Here is a 20,743-nt window from a genome sequence, read left to right as displayed (position 1 = left end):
GTTGTTGTTGTTGAGGAAGAAAAGAGATGAGGCTGCAGCGAAAGCTCAGAATGGTGGGGTGCATGCACTTGCGCGCTAGTGAGCTAGCTCCCGCTTCTGGATTGGATGCGTTCCCGTAACCGATCTATCGGACCTGGGCCCACGAAGTCGGATTTCTCAGCCTGTACGAGGCGTGGGCTACGAACCTGGAGTCTCTGTTACTCCAGAGCCAATGAGAGACGCAATTACGACCAGAGGAAACGAGTCCACGGCGTTGCGGCCTGCCTCCACCGCAATTCCGGCGGCCTCGAGGCCCCTTTGGCACAGGAACGATTTAAAAACCATCCGACGATAACGGTTGCAACCTCTCATGCTGTCACCCTAAGGGAAGTTTACAGAGCCTCTCAGAGGCACGAACCGAAATCGAGCAGGACACCTGTGGGGTGGAATTTGATTTGTGGGATTAGGGCTAAGGTGTATCGCCATCGGTTGCTGGCTCCCTACCTCGAATTGGAGGATACTTTGGTTAGTGGATAGTAAGACTATGCGCTGCAGGCTTGAGTGTATAAAGGGACTATCTGCAAGACATGGTCGGCCTAGAGAACGAGAGGATACTAGGTATCAGGAAGCAAGAAATCACGCCAACTTGTGGACTGAGGTATACTATGGCAACGATGGCTAGGAAGAAGGTTGGTGTGTCGCCATCGGCTGCTGACTAGAGATCCTTACAACATTGTCAGTATAGCCCGAGAGGACGGATGCGCATGTCGGTTCACAAGAGCAGGAAGGTTGTTATGCCGTGACCCCAAGGGGACTTGACAGAGCTGCAACTGGGCCTGAAGGGTGGGCTTAAGGAGCAAACGGGTATATGAGTGTGGGGGAAGGTTTTGGCTGTGCTGGAACCCCAAAGGCTAAGATTTTGAAGGCAAAAGGATCTGCGGACATCTAGGAATGAGAGTACTAGTGAGCTGGATAAGGAGCTGGGAAAGCATGGGAGGGAATTTGCCTATCTCTCCGTTGTATTGGCTTAAAAGAACAGACTAGATCTTAGTATACCAATGCAATATTATACCTGGTATTGGCGCAGCTTCGAACGGGAATGGCACGACTTAATGGATACCTCCACCAGATTGGAGCAACAGAATCGGATCAATGCGAATGCGGCCAAGCAAGGGAAACCGTCAAGCATTTCCTCTTCCGATGCGCGAGATGGGATGCATACCGAACACAAATGCTGGCACAGACAGACACAAGAAGAGGCAACCTCTCTTTCTACTTGGGTGGGAAAGCACCATCTGACCCGGAGACATGGACACCAAATATGGAAGCAGTACGAGCAACGATCAAGTTTGCCATTGCCACAGGACGACTAGACATGGGACGTAGAACAGGCAGCCAACACCCCACAATAGTAAATCCCATCTCATTCTCTCACCCCGACTAACCCCCAGCACCCTCGTGTCCCCAGCAGGTCTCGCTTCAGTTGCCGACGATAGGATATTGAATACTTGGAGGAATGATCTTCAAGCTCACTTGCTACTAACCACACACGAGACCTCGTTTGATCAAGGCAACTACTGAAAGTGGAATACACTGGAAGAGGCATTTCCGTATGGGCTTCAGGAGGTCATGGAAACACTGAACGAAGTGGATTATGTAATATAGACTAGGGCCCTTTAGGTTTAGGACCGGGCGAATAAACTTCATCATCATCATAATATTAATAGAATGAACTTGAACCTTCTAGAATATTATAAGAATAATATATAAAGGTCGTACACGGGGTTGTGGTGTTGGACCTACTGTTTTCGGCGGGTTTGCTCCAAGACCTCAGAGCTCATCACGTGCGCGCCCCAAGGCGCTTGGCGGCTAATCTTCGTTACGCCCAAACATCGACCTCTTCTGTTTCTCTGATCCCAGTTCTCGACTCTCTGACTCCATACCCCCCGTTTTGGGGGGGGGGGCCTCTGGTCAGTCACCATGGCACTGCCCATTATTCGTCCTCACATATATACCCCCACCCCCCTTCTCTCACCTCTCGACTCAGCACCTCGCACGACGACATTCTGCTCTCGGCTCCCCACCACAGGAGTGAACGATCCTCCTCCCTTCACGATGGTCCCCAGGAACTATGCCACAGCCAATCTGCGGCTGCCCCCAACCCCCAAGCCAAATCTCGCACGCCTCAATGATCGTGTTGAACGTCGTCGTCCTAAACCAAAGATCCAACCCCGCCCTCCCGAATATTACCAGAATCTGATCGACTAACACAACGAGACGACCGTCAAGCCTAACTATGCCAATTCTACGAAAGACAACCTTCAGGACATCATCGACAAGTTCAGCAGGTAAGAGGGCAAATACTTAATCCACGATGTGAAGTACGTAGCTGGTCTGACTCTGAAGGTAGGTTCTGTGCACATCTACCCAAGCGACCACCCTAGCGCACGATAGTCCGGAATTGTTCTAAAGGGACTACAATAGCATTCCTCATCCACATCTACGAGGTTGATCGGGTAAAGAAGAAGAGTACGGTTCACCAATATTATCTGCGGTTCAAGATGCTCTTCAATTGATAGAACGGCCGCCACATGGATACCAATGATGTAAAAGAAGCTCTCGTGTATGGGCACCCGTCTTTGATCCTTAAATTTAACCTAAGGATGCTAACATTTGTTTAGTAGATCTACGGTCCCTTGACAAGGGACTACAATCTTGATATCACAGTCAAGGAAAAGCCTGTCTTTAGTGTCGACAACCTCTTGCTCTTGCTCCACCACTACTAGGCACGCGACACTTTTACCTTCCTGACAGAGCGACATCACGTGTAGTTCGCACTGATCTTGCTTCTCCTCTTTGCCATAAGGTGCTAACTTACAGAGCTGGTCGACGCAAAAAAAAAGAAGTAGTAGTAGTGGCCTAGCCTTAAAGACGACAAGACCGGCGCTAGAGATGTGAACGATAAGAGCTTTAAAGACGATAAAGTTGGCGCTAATGCCGACTTTGGCTTCAATGATCACAATAGCGCTGTTGTTGACTTAGGCTCCGAGAACAGTAGCAGTAGCTCTAATAACGATGTTAGTATAAGCAATGTTAAAACAGAACTCAGACAATTCGACGCGCTCTACTACGAAGATGTCCGCCTTTTAGTTGTGCAGAACCCTGTAACGGGAAAGCGGGATGTGCTTGCGATAGAGGTCAAGCTTGCCTACTATAAGGGAGCCAAGAGACGCCTAAAGCTGTAAGTCAACGAACTTATTCTCTACTATATGTCTAAAAGCGAACTAACAAACTATGCCAGCACGATATTTTTCTTCACTAAAGTAAACGACCTAATCTTCTGTCTGATCACTTACCTTGTCTCTTTGGCTATCACAGATAGCGCCTTTAAGGCACTAAGCCTGACTACAGTCAAGCAGGTCTTTAAGCACAAGGTGTGAGGCCTGGTTGTGTCTACACTACTATCCTAAAAGAAAGAAATACTTAAGACTCCAATTTTCCGTCAGGATAAGAGAGTAGTTGACGGTGTGGTTACCTCTCTGACGCCTGCTTTTACCTACTCTTAATTTAAGGACTGCTTGAACCGCCTTAGACTTGCGGCGGGCTTCTTAAAGAAGCTGACTAGCTATTGCTTCTGTTGTGAGACAGCTAACGTCGTTGACTGTAAGTATTCTGTGACATCACAAGCATAGACCACTCTGTTAACAGGGCCTTTCTTCTGTGTCTAGGTACTGCCACGGATGTGGTTCGAGATCAGGTTATGTAACACAACCTGAACTCGGCGGTGTATAATAGAGCCTACATTAATGAAAAGGTGCCGTTTAACGTCCTATCTGCTGTCTTTAAGCGACCCTTTACAGACAACATCTTACGTATGCTTACTTATATAAGCCTGATATATGATCTTCGCGCTTTAGTTTACGTGCTAGACGACGTTCTTACAACGCTTCCCTTAGACTTAAGTATCGTTGATCTCAAGCAATAGCAAGCGTAGCTAAAAGCTAGAGCTTACAAGATTTAAAGAACAAAGTTTAAGGCGGAAGTTCGACGTCTTACCGTAAAGATCAGTACTGCTTAAACCTAGCGGCGAAATATCATCTTTAAAGAGTACTAAGCTAACTACTTTTGCCGTCGCCTTGTAAAAGATATCAAAAGGCAGAACAATAGACAGTAAAAAGAGGAGTATATTAAGCTAGTAGTTGAACATTAGATCCCTAAACGGGCGTAACTGGCCGAACTTATCTACACTTATGTCGCGAGTATCTCCCTACAAGACATTGTCGCGCGCTAGATCTACTCTGCCGGTCTTATAGTCGCCCTTTGCTGCCGTCACAAAGTGCCTTAACAGTACCGACTTTAAGTTACTCTTTTATAGCCACTTCTCGTTAAAGAGGAATCGCCTGATCTCGAGCTATTCTCTCTTAAGCTTGCTAAAGACTAGTGCCCGATCTGCATTAGCGACAAATCAAAGAGCTATAAAGAGCGGATAGGCTCTTTTTGCCGCCTTGCAAAGATGATAGATCACGTTAAACAGATTCACCTTAAAGGACGAGATTTACACGCTAAGATAAAGTGTTATCACCTAGCGTGCAAGTCTTAAGGGCTTGTTCTTAAGCACTTAGAGGATTTTAAAGGCTATGTGCAGATTGTGCACGGCGTCAAGCTTTGTAAACTAAGGTTTGTGCGTTCGACAAAATAGGCTACGTTTCATTTTATATATAGATCTCTTGTTCGTGTTTGCTATATCTAAGTCACTCTCGTGGGAGGGGTTCACTGTAGTGACTGGAAAGGTAGGTGGCGGGTTACGCAGGGAGGGCTGCCCGGTTGGCAGCCACAAATCAGTTCTCGAAATCAGCCAGCGTCACTGCACACAAAGCAGACCCAACCTTCAAGTGCACCAACCAACCCCAGTGTGAGGCAAGAACGAGAGCTGAATCGTGAGGGACTGTTTAGTTACTTTCTTTTCTTGTTTTGATTTCATTAGGCGCAAAGGTGATCGCATTGTCTCAACATCTCGTGACCCAAAATTCTGGAATCTCGGATATTGTCCCGGAACGATTTATTATACAACAAGCGGTTGTGCAATAAGTGATTATAGAATAGGGCGTTTTACAATCAATTATTATACAACAAATGGCTATACAACAGGCTATTGTGCAATACGTAGTTATATAACAGAGCACTGTGCAACGGGTTGTGGTATAACAAATGGTTGTGCAACGGGCTGTTATGCAATCAGCTATGTAACGAGTCATTATGTAACAACTAGACGGATTATACAGTACTTCACATCGCATTACGGTAAGAAGATCAACTCCTGTGGATGACATGACTGGCTAGAGATCTTGAAAGAATGCGAGGCCGGAACCAAGAGGCTTTGACAAGGAGCAGATATTAAAGGTACTGCACAGTTAGGATGACACCCTTTCATTGGTATCAACAAGTACAAAATACAACGGACCGCCAACTTTGTGCATTAATTCTATGTACGAAGTACCACCGCAATTAAGTATCATAGGCTGTCAACCGTGGCAAGCATTTTAGACGTTATTTGAATACGTAGCAGAGGGCTCCGCAATATAACAAGCCCTACATAGCGGACACAGATCATGCCGTCGAGAGTACCAGCGCTCCAAGCACGCAGCGTGGAACACGTGTGAACATCCTAATACCCGGACCATATCCTTGCCTTGAATCTTATCCAGGCAAATGGCACTGAATCCAGAATCAGCAAACTTGTTGGCTTTGATGTATTAGAGTTTCATACCATATAGGTTCTGCCCATGCCGCTTCAGTGTTTCCCTCTACATTCTGTCGATGTACACACAGCCATTTTCGGTACAGTTGTTTTGGCACGAATTGATCCAAGCTACCTTTCGGGAGGGGAGGTGGAGATATTTTGGCGGCTGCCGCTCGCGTCCTACGTCTTTCGAGGATATGCCTGAAATTGATGCTGATCAGACTGAGAAGGCTGCAAGGGGAACAGCCGGGACACTTACAAAAAGAGTAAACAGGCAACGATGATTACAGCAGCCAAAAGAATAAACGGCTTTAGATTTATATCTTTAGTCGTGCTGGAATCCTCTTGTCTCTGAATGATTGTTTGTTGTTGATAAAGTGGAGGCATCGAGACGGAAATATTGAGTTGGAAGATGAGTATAGGCGAGGTGAATTGTCGTGATACAACTACTGCAGTGAAAAGTCCGCCACATTGCTCAGGTATAACCACCTTCATGCAGTGCTGGACTACTTAATGGCTACACTGTCAGGCGAGTTCCACATGGTTGGAATGGTGGTCCCATGCATCAGTCTCGTGGTTACACGGAGGTCACGTGCCACGGTAATCACACCACTTTCTCTCTTTTTGGGTGGCCATTCCCAACCAACGCGATGTGAAGTGAGTTTAGTGTTTCGCGTCATCTTGGCTCATTATTTGGATGGCTTGCAGAGGAAGGGAGGCTTGGAATCAGAGCATCTGGTGCCTGCTGTGACCAAGAGGCGCATACGCATATCAAAATATGCATGGGAAATGGCCGCCCTGCGGGAAAGACGAGTCCTCCTCGATGTAGATTCCCACTTCCCTTAGATTTCTCAATACACATGAAATCGGGTTATATCTATTAAAAAAATAAAAAAAATAAAAATTTGTAACCGTGGTGTTGTACTACGTATTTGCCGCGAGTATACATGCCCAGGTGTCCTGACAAATGCTATTAGGTGTTGATCAGACCACTGGGTCACATGCCAAGGTAACTCTCTGAATTTTGTATGATAATCCAGCCACTCAAAATTGGGGGCCGAGACGGAACAGTGAACCAAGCCCTCGGTACTTTATGGCTCAGCGGCGTGAGCCTACCACAAACATACGTTCGTGACTGTACTAGATTCTTGGAGACGTAACGACTCCGATAACGTCACGTACACGGCTAGACCGGGGCTATGCAGCTTGATGGGTGTTGGGATAAGTTTTTTGTTGATCAAGTATCAGCCATCTTCACAAAATGTCGACACGAACGGTTCAATTTTCAAATCTACGATATCACATTAGTCCTAGATCACATCTCTCATGGCTAGCAACACTGATATGAACAACCAAGGCGAAAAAATGGGTTCAGAAAAATCACCTCTATCTCAGCCCATGAATCCACTTCAGTTTGAGAAAGTTCCCACTTTCACGAAGAATATTCTCAAAATTTCAAGCACCCACGACCCAATCGAGCTGACTGACAACAAATTTGCCTTCTTGCCTGACCAAATTTCAAAACTCATCGATCCAAAAAGTTTATCGGCTTTCTATGCCCTGGGAGGGATTGATGGATTGGAACGAGGCTTGAGAGCAGATCGACGAAGTGGTCTGAGTTCAGATGAGACATATCTGGACGAAATGATTTCGCTGGAGGAGCCAAAGATTGCACATGCTACTGGAAAGCCATTACCGCAACAAAGCAAAGATTACCAGGTCCCAAGGCTACCAACTTGCTCCAATGTCCCAGGACACTCCTTCGCAGACAGGAGACGAATCTTTGGGGAGAATCGGCTTCCAGAGAAAGCGTCCAAAAGCCTCCTGCAACTTGCCTGGCTGGCATATAATGACAGAGTGCTCATTCTACTGAGCATTGCGGCTGTTATATCTCTAGGGGTGGGCCTTTACCAAACCTTTGGGCAGCCACATAAGGAAGGCGAGGCGAAAGTCGAGTGGATTGAGGGTGTTGCCATCACAGTAGCCATCCTGATTGTGGTCGTAGTCGGAGCCTTGAACGATTGGCAGAAAGAACGACAATTCGCCAAGCTGAATCAGAAAAAACAAGACCGTGTCATCAAAGTCATCCGGTCAGGCAAGACACAGGAGATTTGCGTTTTTGATGTCCTCGTCGGAGACATCGTCCGCCTCGAGCCTGGTGACATGGTACCTGTTGACGGAGTTTTGATCGACGGATACAATATCAGATGTGACGAATCTTCCGCTACAGGCGAGTCAAATCTTGTCAAAAAACACTCTGGCGCCAGTGTCTTCAAGGCTATTGAAGAAGGGGAAGATCTCGCCAAGATGGACCCCTTTATTCTGTCAGGGAGCAAGGTGAGTGAAGGGGTCGGCACTTTCTTGGTCATTGCTGTCGGGATCCATTCGAGTTACGGAAAAGTCTTGATATCTCTTCACGAAGGCCCTGAGGTCACCCCACTTCAATTGAAACTGAATCGGCTAGCAAATCAAATTGCCAAAATCGGAAGTGCCTCCGCGTTATTGTTACTCGTCACCTTACTCATAAAATTCCTGGCACAGTTGAAAGAAAACCAGTTGGACTCATCTGGAAAGGCGCAACAGTTCTTGCAAATCCTTATCGTTACCATTACGGTCATTGTGGTTGCGGTGCCAGAAGGTCTTCCTCTTGCCGTTACTCTAGCTTTGGCCTTCGCTACTACGAAGATGCTGAAAGACAACAACTTAGTCCGGTATCTGAAGGCTTGTGAGACGATGGGCAATGCCACCACCATTTGTTCCGACAAAACTGGAACTTTAACTCAGAACGTCATGACTGTCGTTGCGATTTCCATCTGCCAGGACATGGACGAAGGTAGCGAAGATGCTGCCTTTTCGCCAAGCGAGTCAATACAATTAATATCTCAGCCTATCAAGACCCTCCTGAAAGACTCCATCGCAATCAACTCTACGGCATTTGAAGTCCAAGACAAGGGCTATCTAGCTTTTGTCGGGTCCAAAACAGATACTGCCCTCCTAGACTTCGCGCATGCATCACTAGCGATGGGAGCTGTCAATACCGAACGGTCAAATTGCAACACCGTATACTTGGTACCATTTGATTCCGGTCGAAAGTACATGGCAACTGTGGTCCGAACCGACAATTGTTTCCGCATTTATGCCAAGGGAGCTGCGGAGGTTATGCTAAAGAGGTGCACAAGAATTATCCAAAATGCTGCGATTGACGATTCTACTAGTACTATCACTCCTGAAACTATGGCTCACCTGAGTCGCACCATAGAAAAATATGCCACTAGATCTCTCCGGACGATTGGGTTGTTATACCGCGATATCGACGAGCTGCCTACTCACAAGGGTGAAACGATCGAAGAATACCTCCAACATGGATTCGAAGATCTATTCAACGACATGACGCTGCTCGCAATTGTAGGGATTCAAGACCCTCTGCGGAAAGGAGTAAAAGAATCAGTCCAGCGTTGTCAGAAAGCCGGCATCACGGTCCGCATGGTCACAGGTGACAACTTGATCACGGCTAAAGCGATCGCCAAAGAATGCGGCATCCTTATGGAAGATGGTCTAGTCATGGAAGGCCACGATTTCCGACACTTGGGAGCTGTAGAAATGAGCAGCGTCATACCACGTCTACAGGTCCTCGCCCGGTCTAGCCCCGAAGACAAGAAGACTCTCGTCAAAGCTCTTCAAGAAACCGGTGCTGTAGTAGCAGTCACTGGAGACGGTACGAATGATGCTCCAGCATTGAAAATGGCTGATGTAGGCTTTTCCATGGGACTTGCGGGAACGGAAGTTGCCAAAGAGGCATCGGATATTGTGCTCATGGATGATAACTTCACTTCTATTGTGAAGGCTGTCATGTGGGGGAGGGCAGTTAATGATGCTGTTCGGAAGTTTTTGCAGGTGAGTTAATGGTTGTTAATCTTGCATTATTCAGAACCATTCTTTACTAACTTGACTTCCTAGTTTCAAATCACGGTCAACATCGCAGCAGTGGTCCTGACATTCATATCATCAGTTGCAAGTAATACCGAAACATCTGTTCTAACAGCCGTCCAGCTGCTATGGGTCAACTTGATTATGGACACAATGGGTGCGCTTGCACTCGCAACAGATCCACCCACCGAGAGTATCCTTGATCGGAAACCCGATCCGAGATCATCCCCATTGATCACAGTCACCATGTGGAAAATGATCATTGGCCAGTCAATATACAAGCTCGTTATTTTGCTGATAATGCACTTCGGCGGTGAAGCAATATTTTCGTATTCTTCGGACCAGGAAAAGAAACAACTGAGAACTATGGTCTTCAATACGTTTGTCTGGATGCAGATTTTCAATCAATACAAGTAAGCCGGAGACTTCTTCCTTTTAAAACTCCGAGACTCAATTAACATGCCAAAGCAATCGTCGTATCGACAACAAATTAAACATCTTCGAGGGAATCACCCGAAACTGGCTCTTTGTAGCCATAAACCTCAGTATGATTGTTGGACAAGTCATCATAGTCCTGGTAGGCGGCAGAGCACTACAAGTTGTCCATCTCACCGGTGCTCAATGGGGATACTCAATTGTGCTCGGTTTCTTCTCGATTCCTATAGCAGTACTCATACGATATTTTCCCGATGAGTGGTTCCGAAAGATCATACCAGGAAGATGGCTAGCTACTAACCCGGTTCCTGTACAAGTAACAGACTGGGATTTTGTGCTAGAAGAGATCAGGGAGGAGATGAAATTCATCTTTTGGGTTCATGGAGGCCGCCTTCATAAGTGGAGGAGAAGAGGGAGAATCACTGGGAAAGGAGGGTTGAAACCTGTTGCCGCGATGGCAGGACTTGTTGCTGGGAGTATCGGTGGATGGCCTCGTGGACGTTAGCATGGAATCGAGACGTCATTTGTCTCTTTACCTGTCAATTCCTGTTTTGTAGGGATATCCTTATTCATGAGACAAGTAAACACGCTAATGCGCAACAGGCCAAAAAGACCCACTCAGCCTCCTTCCCTTCGCATCAAATGCGCCTTTCAACTCCCGCAACCACGAACACGAACCTGCCTGCCTCCCTCAAACGCGCGTCGACCTTCTACAAGAGATATATGGCTGGGCTGATGGAAAAGATGGACAAGATGAGCAATGCATCTTCTGGCTGAACGGCCTGGCTGGGACGGGAAAGTCAACCATCTCCCGCACTGTCGCCCGCAGATATAGTGAGCAGAAGCGTCTTGGAGCCAGCTTCTTCTTCTCAAAGGGCGGCGGAGACGTGAGCCATGCTGGCAAGTTCTTTACAAGTCTAGCGGCGCAGCTCGCTGTTAATGTGCCATCCCTTCGACAATACATCCGTGAGGCTGCTAAAAACCGGAGCGATATTGCGAGCCTGTCCCTCTCGGAGCAGTGGCGTCAGCTTGTTCTCAGTCCACTATCGAATCTACACAGCAAATCATGCCAGTCTTACGTTGTTGTCGTCGACGCACTTGATTAGTGTGAGGATGATAAAGATGTCCGGATCATTCTGCAGCTTCTAGCTGAAGCTCGATTATCGACGGCAGTACGACTTCGAGTCTTTTTGACGAGCAGACCTGAAATCCCAATTCGACACGGGATATGCGCCATCTCACAAGTTGAACGCCGGGACTTCGTACTCCACAGTATACAACCAACGATTATCGACCATGATATCTCTCTCTTCCTAGAATACAATCTGGGGATAATCAGGCAGGAGTGGACTCTTGGAGCAGACTGGCCAGGCGAAGTGGTTCTGAGACAGCTAGTTCTATACGCTTGTGGCCTCTTCATTTGGGCAGCGACCGCTTGTCGCTTTATTCGTGAGGGGAGGCGATTCGCAGGCAAGAGACTGGATAAAATTCTCAAAGGTAGTAGCAGCGCTTTTTTCGCACCTGAGAAGCACCTCAATGAGATCTACCTTGCTGTCCTCAAGCACTCGATCTCCTTGGACTATTCAGAGGAAGAGAAAGAAGAGGCATGCGATATACTAAAGCGAAAGCTTGGAAGTATAGTGGTGTTGCTCTCACCTCTTTCTGCCTCTTCACTAAGCAGGCTATTGCACCTTCCAAAGGAAGAGGTCGACCAGACATTTGAGGATCTTCATGAAATCATTGATATTCCTGAGGATCCGACTCGCCAGCTCCAACTCCATCACCCTTCATTTCGCGACTTTCTCCTTAAAATGGATCGATGTGGGGATTTCTAGGTAGATGAAAAGGAGGCTCACCAGAAATTAGCTACTAGCTGTATACAGCTGATGTCCCAGACACTGAAGAAGGATGTTTGCGAAATGCATGCTCCTGGTAGTCAAGCCAGCCAGGTTGACAGTAGCCATCTTCAGAAATGCCTTCCGCCCGAAGTTCAGTACGCATGTCTCTACTGGGTCCAGCATCTGCAACGGAGTGGCTCTCAGGCTTACGACGGCGAGGAAGCCCACGGGTTTTTACAAGCTCATCTACTGCACTGGCTTGAGGCGCTTGGGTGGATGGGCAAGATCTCAGAAGGGATTCAAGCAATCTTAGCCTTAGAAGCTTATACCCAGGTAAGTTATCTGTCTATTAATTAGAAAGTCTTAACTTGCCCTTAGACTATTGAAACCCCTGATTGGCATGTATTTATCTATGATACAAAGCGATTTGTATTATATAATCGATCAGCGATTGAACAGGCACCCTTGCAGCTATATTGCTCTGCTCTCGTCTTTGCGCCAAGAAATAGCATTGTGCGAAGAAAGTTCGAGGGATGTATTCCAGGTTGGATTCAACTAAAACCAAAGGTGCAAGCACACTGGAACGTAGCGCTGCAGACGCTCGAGGGCCACACTAGCGACGTCTCGTCAGTGGCCTTCTCCTCCGACGGCAAGCAGGTCGTGTCGGGCTCGTACGGTAAGACGGTGCGACTCTGAAACGTGGCAACTAAAGCGCCACTACAGACGCTCGAAGGCCACTCAAGTGGAGTCTACTCAGCCGCCTTTTCCCCCGACGGCAAGCAGGTCGTCTCGGGTTCAGGCGATGCGACAGTGCGGCTCTGGGATGCGGCAACCGGCGTAACGCTTTCGACGCTCGAGGGCCATTCGGATGCAGTCTACTCAGTCGCCTTCTCGCCCGACGGCACGCAGTTACCAGTTTTACGGGTAATGAATTATTGGCTAGTAGAAGGCAGTACGAATATTCTTTGGTTACCTACTGAGTATCGACCTACTTGTGAAGCTGTTTGGGGCAGGATTATCGTTTTAGGACATGTGTCAGGGAGACTTTCATTTGTTCAGATTCAACAAGAGCCGAAGCTAATTACATAAAAGTAGTTTATTTTGGTTAATACTATATAGACCTCTTAATATAATGTATTCCTTTTATCTTTATTTTATTGATATATCACAAAAGGTAGGCTGGTTAAGATCAAGTAATGAGATGGCATATAAACTCAGTCGATATAAAAGTTTGTTTAAAAGGAGGTACTGTAAGACTAAGATACATACGCCAAAAGCTTTAATTAGATATTATAGCTTGTTCTTAAAGGAGAAAAATAAAAAGTGAATCTTACAAGTCAGCTCTTACCTTATTACTATTTTACTAAATTACCTAAACAGAAATCATAGACCCTCTCTTTTAAACTATACTTTAAAACATCTTTTTAAAGGCTCTTACAGACGTACACTTACTAACACTTTAATCCTTTAGACCGCATCGCCCTGAAACGCCACTACATTCCCTTAGTCTATACTCACACCCCTAACCTTTGTCGCTATCCTTTCTCGCACTTCATTCTTTTTATACAATTCATTCCCTGCCCTTTACTACTTACCCTTTAAAACTAGAATCTTAATCCTTTTCTTCTTTCTCTCTACTACATTTCTCTTCAGAACTATAACACTTAGCACTTTGTTTTTTATACTAACTTTAACGCCTTTCTTATCGACAATACAAGGGAAGGCAAATATATAGTAAAAGTCTCTAGTAAAGCACTTAGAGAGGAGGATTACATAGTTAGTAGTTAGGTTAAGGTTTAGGTTAAAGTTAGAGGTCAAGTGTCGCTGGTGATGCATGTGTGTTAGTGCTAGTACTAGTTAGGTTAGTAGTGATAGTTTGAAAGTTTGTTATTCTTATTCTTATACTAAAGCAGCCTAAAATCTAAGAGTCGGATTTGATACTCCCTCCCTTTTTACCTTGCCTTTCCTTTTCAGTCCGGGCCTCTTAGTATTCTCATACACAACTAATATATAGTTATCATTAGCCTTAACTGTAATCTCACTTACTATCACGCCGGGAATATCACTATACAAGTAATAATTCTGATCGTCTTCTTTAAGGTTAAAGCGTAAGATAAAACAGTTTATAAAGTAGTGACAACGTGAGAAGTGTCGGTTAAATTCGTTAATATAATATAAGATCAGTAAGAAGTCTTTGTCGATCCCGTTACTGTAACTGTAGTTATACCTTAACACAGTTTAAAGTTGTGTGAATAGTGACATAGTTTTGTTTTATTTTAGCTAGGTTAGTTTTGCTAACGTATAAAGACCTTGTTAGACAAAATTATTATCTCTTTAAGAGATTTCTGTTATATGTTTGTTCTGCCGTCAAGTACTATATAAGGGTCTTACTGTTATTAAAAATGCGATTTTTAGTTTCCTTCTCCTTGACGTCTGCGGGACACACTTGTAGATTTATACCCTATCTCCCCTCTCCTATCAAGAGGGGAATTAACTCACGCTCCACTAACATATCACCTTAGAATCTCTCGGCAAAATTCACAGCATCGAACTATACTACACGCCACGCGCTGTAAATATCACAAAGCGTTAAGTGACGTAAAGTTACACGTCTACAAATTATCTACAGTATGTAAGTTGTTATAAATTGCTAGATACGTTAATAATAATCAGCTTATAGTCGTTTAACCCTTAAGTTTAATAAACATCACGTAATATTTAAAATAACTGGCAAGGTAGACTAACTGCTTAGATACAGGCACTTACTTACCTTACCTTACTCTTACTTTAACTTTAGCTTAACTTATCTAGTTAATAAACTAGTAACTAGTGATACTATACATGTATATGTGTAAACAGATAATAAACAAGAGAGGCAAAATGAAATAGGTATATAAATCATATATTCCCTTTAAGTCTTTTGTTCTATCTTTCTCCTGACAAAATCTCAAATAATAGTTTACTACTAACTAAAGTTAACATATACGTACTTACAATTGCAACTAAGTATTAAGCACTAAGTACTTTTCTTTAACAAGCTAATAAACTAACAAGGATTATGTCTGATCTTCTTTACTATATCATACACACTATTATTAGATTTAATAAAGATCCCTTTAAAGTGACTTGTGATATTAATATCTTAGGTACTTTTACAGATCTCGCTGTTACAAAAGCAGCTGCTAATGCTAGGCTTACTGTAAGTTAATCAACTCCTTTTTTCTCTTTTTATCTTAAATTCCCTATTAATCTTAAACTTACCATCAGTCACCTCATCTTTTTTCATATTATCACATAGATTACAATTTAACTTCTCTCTTAATAGTTAGTAAACAAAAGACAAAGCTAATCTGCTTAACTTACTTAACAGTCTAAAAGCTACCTAAAATCTGATTTTAAGCTTTACAAGCAAAAGAGCGAAATCTCCGCCGCTAAAGAATAAAAGCGTAACGATAGTGTGTTAGTCTTTACTAAAGCGCTAGCGAGACAGTAATTTAAGGTTGGTTTAGAAACTGAGGTTAATGCTACGAGATTTAAGGGTAATGCTTAAGGTAAGGTAAAAGGTTTTTTATATTATAGTATGTTTACTTTCCTTTAATGTCTTATCTCTTACATTATACTTTTCCTTTTCTTTAAAACTAAAGCTAGGAACTTAGAGATATAATCTAGGGATTCAGTCTTTAAGAAAGATACTAGTACTAGTACTTGTACTTATACTAAAAATCAACAAAACAGTCCTTTAAACTACAATAAACTACAACACTGACTATACTAACTCTTCTTAACTCACGCAAGTCAAAGGCACGTTCTCAATATAAGGCCTTGCTTTTACTGCTACGTTAACCACACTCTTTAACGACAAAGTCACAAAAGACAGTTTCGCTAAATATAATGTTAAGGCTGATTTTGTTAGTAAGTAACTATATAAAGAAGATTGTCTTATCTATACTATAGGCCAGACAGGCGAGAACTTAGTCGTAAGGGTTAAGGCGCAGTTACATAGTTATAAGGGATATAAGTGTGTTAAGAGGAAAAAAGAGGGAAAAAAAGAGTGTAAGTGTGTAGCGAAAAAAGAGGAAGGGTGTAAAAAGAAGGCTTGTAAGCATGATGATTGTAAGTGTACTGCTTAAAAGAGTGGGTAGACATGAGAGCATTAAACTTGGAGTTGTGTGGTTAGCGGGAGTTTTTTAGGGGGGGGGGAATGGAAATTGGAAAATGTAATTGCTTAATTTAAATAAGATACTTGTCTTTCTCTTTTTTTAAAAAGAAGATCTTAACGTTTTTTTAAATATGATATATTAATCTTAATATCTATGTGTGGATCTTTATATCAGTTCACATGTCAAGAGTTAAGCTTAAGTAAGCATCAATCATAAGATAAAAATACTAAAAGACTATACTAATCCAAAAGTAAACATCACAAGAACTAACCACACAAGTCTCTTAAACATAAAATATCGTAAGTCATTAATAATATTTTAACACAGCTTTCACGTGTAGCTAGAAATACAGAAACGCACGCTATCAGGAAGTAAACACACAACTCGCTAAACTCGCTTAAACCCAATTCCTATAACTATGCCTCTTATTATAATCCAGCTTTACCTCATCAGCCTCCCTATTTCTCTTACTCCTGACCTTAACTAACTTTAACGCACTTGTACTTACCGCCTCCTTATCTTATCTTAGCTACCTAGAAAATTACCTTCTTATCGTCGCCGCCAGCTTAATATATAAAGAGCCTTCTTTTATAACATACTAGTAACGCCACATTATAGCACTGCTATTGACTTCTTTTTGCTTTTAAAAGTAATAAAGTGAATTAATCTAAGTTTCTGAGTTCTTTTTTATATAATAAGCAATTATTATTAGCTTAATAGCAGCTGTAAGGTAATATATCATATAGCGTTACCACACAAATCAGTACCTTCTAACTTAAACGCATCAAAGCTAATAACTATACTCTTATCTATAAGGAAACTAGCGATCTATCTAACTATTCTTTTATTTATTTTACGTTTGTAAAGGTTGTGAAGTAGTCTAATATATAAGATATTGTCAAAAGCCCTAAAGACGTCAAGTAAAAAGAGGCTTGCTACTTGTAGCTCTGGCAAATTCCAAGCCTCATATATCTTCTCGATAATAGTGTGTAGTGTATAGTCTACTAATCTTCCCTTACGCCTTTTAATATATGTACTTGATAACAGTTAATACACCTTAATTACGTAACTGATTCTTCTTATAATAATCAAGTCTATAAGCTTACTAAATGTGTTTAGTAAAGCTATCAGACGATACGCTTTAAGCACAGCGTAGTCATCCTTGCCTAGCTTTCTAAAGACAATAATAGTAGACTGTCAAAAGTGTGCTAAGCAGTACCCTAATTGTAAGCTCTAGTTGTATATCCTTGTAAGATGCAAGGCTAGCTAGGCGGTGATAATATAAAGGATTCTGTTTATAATACCGTCTAGTCCTGGAGCTTTCTTTAAAGGCGTGAAGGCAATAGCTTAAAGTACCTCTTTCTCTGTGATATCCGGACATAAGATCTAGTCTCAGTATTCGGCTCCGTGGATATCTTAGAGATCTAGTTTTAAAGGTGTCGGGAAGAAGGTTGCTTTTAAAAGTCTTGCCTTGTCTTACGACTCTGTGTGCTTAATGTTTGTTATTAGGTCTTTTAATATCAGAGTAGTAGTCAGTGCCACTTCCCCCTAGGTTTTTGCCTATCTTGCTAGCTTCTATATACTCTTTAAGCTCTTTATAGCGCTTTCGACTTAGTTTCAGTAGCCTTAAAGTAAGGCCTTACAGATCACTCTTCCTTTCTAGTTTCAAGCTACGCAGTAAGCCTCCCAGCTCTTGTCTGTGTAAAGTCAGGCGTTACGGCGCTTAAGTCTTCGCGCCTTGGCTTGTGTTTCTTTACATTTAAAGGCCCACCCGGCTCTCGCTCTTGAGGACCATCTTTTCAGGGGCGTGGCGTGTTTTATAGCTGACTGTATCGCTTTTGTCACCTTTACAACATATCTGTCTAAGGCATGCCTTGACTTAAGACAACAGATTGTAAGTAACTCTCGCGCAAGGCTTGTTTAAAGCTCCTTCTTATCGATACTAGACTAGTTATGTGTTTTTGCCTGTTGTCTTTGTATTGTTTAAAGGTCTAGAATCGTTGTAATTAAAAGGTAGTCTGAATTGTAGTCTATCTCGTGGTCTACTCTGCATTTGACAACCCTACCCACCAGATCTTGTGTACTGTAGCAGAGGTCGATGCAGCTCTGTGCATTTTTGTCATCGTACGTAACTGTGTCGGCGGGTAGAAGGCTGCCTAGCTGGTATTCCTCCATGATATCAATTAAGTCGTCTGATTCTGGATCTCTTTCTCGTACCGTTAGGCCGCCCCAGAGTTCATGGTGTAGGTTGAAATCACCCAGAATGATTTGTTCTTCTTCCTGGTGGGCGGAAAGTGCCGTTCTGAGGTGTGGTAGGCAACTCGTCCTATAGTCTGACGATCTTGGGGGGTTATATACGTTGTGTATATAGATCTTCGTTGCTGCCTCTGTGGTTGGGCTTGTTGTCGTGATTTCAAGTGTACTCAAGTCTCGTGTGTGGTCTGTAAATCTCCACCTATTTGGGTCTATTCTCTTGTTGATAAAGAAGCAGACTCTCGCAGGTGCTTCTCTGCTGTCGTTAGGGAAGCAGAGGTGAAAAGAGTGTGTGATTGGGTTGTGGGTCGTCGAGATGAAGGGGTTCCTCCATGGTTCCTGGAGCGCTAGAATATCGTACTCCTGGATCCTTGGGTCGCGTAGCAGTGTTGCCATAACTACGTCCCTCGATTTCATGACGTTGTACTGTAGGATCTTTATGCCTTCTTCGCCGTAGTTCATGGTTCATCTGTACTCCATTGGGAACTGAGTAGTGAGTTCGTTGTGATTGACTCTAGTGCTCGTCTTGAAGGCACGTGTGGCCTCCGCGGTCTCTGGCTATCCTCGACCATGATTGTGTCCTCGTTCTCATCTTGCATACTGTCGAGCCCGTTTCCCAAGTGGACCCTCTTTGGGGCTCTTCCTTTCGTTGGGGACTTGCTCCTGGAGTTCTGTCTGCCTGGTGGTATTGTTGGCGTCAGTGATGATGGCCTTGCTGTAGTGGCACTTGGCCTGCCTCTCTGGGTTCCATTCATCATTGCTGCCGCTTCCGCTGGCGTAGCGTCAATAATCGCGCGGTCCATTGGAGGCCTCTCCTTCGTTGGTGGGACAAAATGGTATGGTTGTCGGGCATCGTATGCGGCTTTCACCTTGCTTAACTCGACCTTCCGGACGGGACATCGATTATTCCACGCCTCGTGTGCTCCCTTACACACCGCACATTTCCTTATGGCGGACTTGTCGACCTTAGTGGGGCAATCTTTCGAGCTGTGCGGTTCTGCACAGTAGCCACATGCTGTGCTCGCTTTGCACTGGGTTCCTATGTGGCCGTATTTTTGACACTTGTAGCATTGCTTCAGTCGGCACTGTCTGTCGTATCTCTCACATTGAAAAGCCTCGCCTTGCCAAATGAGACCTTCGTCGATGATCTTGTTTGCGTCTTCCGGATTGGTGAACTCGACGATAATGGTCGAAGCTGACTTTGTACTCGCTGCTCTTGATAGCCATCCAATGTATTTGATGTCCGCATTGGGTATGAACGGTCTGTTATCGTGCAGGAGCTCAGCCTTGATCTCATCGAACTTCTCCATGTTCATTGAGCTGGTCCTTATACCGTGTGCCAGAATTCCATATGTCGGCAGCCGTATACTTGTGCCTCTTCCAATCCGGTTTATCCAGTCGTTTGCGAATTGTTTCAAGGCCTCTGCATCGTTTCTGTTTGACGTCTTGATGCTAAGATCTCCGCTCTTTAGTTGGTTAGCTGATGCAACGCGGATCCGTTCAATGTGTTTGTTCCTGCTCTGTTCAATCGCTCGGTCAACGTGGTTCTGTAAGTTTCTGGGGTTCTTGGCTCGGATGCTCTCGATAGTGGATGTGTCTGTAATCTTCACGATGATCTCACGTTGTGCTTGAATGAACGATGATGTCTGAGTAGATATTGTGATTAGTCTGCTAAGAGGAGCCGCATTGCTACTCAATACCGACGCGTATGAAGCCTTAGAAGGCGGAGCGCACTGTACAACTTTCACCATGTCATTCGTCGTCTTGGTTGTATCATTTATCGCTTTGGCTATGTCGTTCGTCTCTTGCAGAAGTCCGGTAGTTGTTCGTCGTATCTCGGCAGCTTCCTTCACGGCTTGATTGGTCTCCTGGCTCAGTGTAGCCATGTGCTGCTGCGTTATTGTATTCTGCTGAACTTTGATCGCCGTGGATTGTACCGTTTCTGCTGTTGTTTTGAGGTCGCTCTGGAGAGTTGTAATGGCTTGGACGACGGCGGTGAGGTCAGGGGTATTCTGGAACTTGGAAATCAGGACGCTCATGGCTGCGATCATAGTCTTGACAAGAGGCTTCGGCACCGGCTGGTCTCCGGCGGAGTCAATACAGACGAGTGCTTTCCTGAGGTAATCGCTGAGGTATGCAGCATGCTCTCGGGGGTCGTTGGGCCATGCTGCCACTTGAGGCCACGTTGTCGCCATACTGCCTATGTCACACTGGGTAATGCGCAAAGGCATAGGCGTCTCAACTGGTCAAAAGTAGGGCTGCTAGATGCGGTTTTCGTTGTTCAATTCCAAAAATTACGTTCTCGCTGTTTGTGAAGTTTTTTCTCGGCAGCCTTGCTGCACAGAGAGCCAAGACCAGGAAGTAATCACGAGACCAGGGTCACGTGATGGATCTCAGGATCTTTAGAAATC

The 20,743-nt window shown here is 44.4% G+C and overlaps 5 protein-coding genes across 5 annotated transcripts; 3 read left to right on the top strand and 2 right to left on the bottom strand.

The window, feature by feature from the left end:
• Positions 1-2,570: 2,570 nt before the first annotated feature.
• Positions 2,571-3,419, top strand: ONS95_004474 (uncharacterized protein; the record flags this gene model as incomplete). The annotated part of the gene is made up of 4 exons (XM_058497836.1): positions 2,571-2,602; positions 2,661-2,670; positions 2,895-3,220; positions 3,281-3,419. 4 exons carry the CDS (start codon positions 2,571-2,573, stop codon positions 3,417-3,419), a joined length of 507 nt encoding a protein of 168 aa, XP_058352565.1.
• Positions 3,420-5,380: 1,961 nt separating this feature from the next.
• Positions 5,381-6,638, bottom strand: ONS95_004473 (uncharacterized protein). Its single transcript, XM_058497835.1, has 3 exons — positions 5,979-6,638; positions 5,747-5,920; positions 5,381-5,694 (listed from the first exon to the last, which is right to left on the bottom strand). The coding sequence occupies exons 1-3, from the start codon at positions 6,212-6,214 to the stop codon at positions 5,520-5,522; spliced, it is 585 nt and encodes a 194-aa protein (XP_058352564.1). The 5' UTR covers positions 6,215-6,638; the 3' UTR covers positions 5,381-5,519.
• Positions 6,639-7,045: 407 nt separating this feature from the next.
• On the top strand, positions 7,046-10,586 carry ONS95_004472 (uncharacterized protein; the record flags this gene model as incomplete). The annotated part of the gene is made up of 3 exons (XM_058497834.1): positions 7,046-9,613; positions 9,677-10,059; positions 10,115-10,586. The coding sequence occupies 3 exons, from the start codon at positions 7,046-7,048 to the stop codon at positions 10,584-10,586; spliced, it is 3,423 nt and encodes a 1,140-aa protein (XP_058352563.1).
• A 1,381-nt stretch (positions 10,587-11,967) lies between these two features.
• On the top strand, positions 11,968-12,276 carry ONS95_004471 (uncharacterized protein; the record flags this gene model as incomplete). Its single annotated transcript, XM_058497833.1, has 1 exon — positions 11,968-12,276. One exon carries the CDS (start codon positions 11,968-11,970, stop codon positions 12,274-12,276), a length of 309 nt encoding a protein of 102 aa, XP_058352562.1.
• A 5,243-nt stretch (positions 12,277-17,519) lies between these two features.
• Positions 17,520-20,656, bottom strand: ONS95_015029 (uncharacterized protein). Its single transcript, XM_058508712.1, has one exon. The coding sequence runs from the start codon at positions 20,561-20,563 to the stop codon at positions 18,791-18,793; it is 1,773 nt and encodes a 590-aa protein (XP_058352561.1). The 5' UTR covers positions 20,564-20,656; the 3' UTR covers positions 17,520-18,790.
• Positions 20,657-20,743: the final 87 nt, after the last annotated feature.

The sequence above is a fragment of the Cadophora gregata genome (assembly GCF_030347475.1).
Source record: "Cadophora gregata isolate MNR1 chromosome Unknown scaffold_14, whole genome shotgun sequence".
Classification (NCBI taxonomy): domain Eukaryota; kingdom Fungi; phylum Ascomycota; class Leotiomycetes; order Helotiales; family Ploettnerulaceae; genus Cadophora; species Cadophora gregata.
The sequence above is the reverse complement of the archived record's forward strand: the minus strand, read 5'-3'. Positions and strand labels throughout refer to the sequence as shown.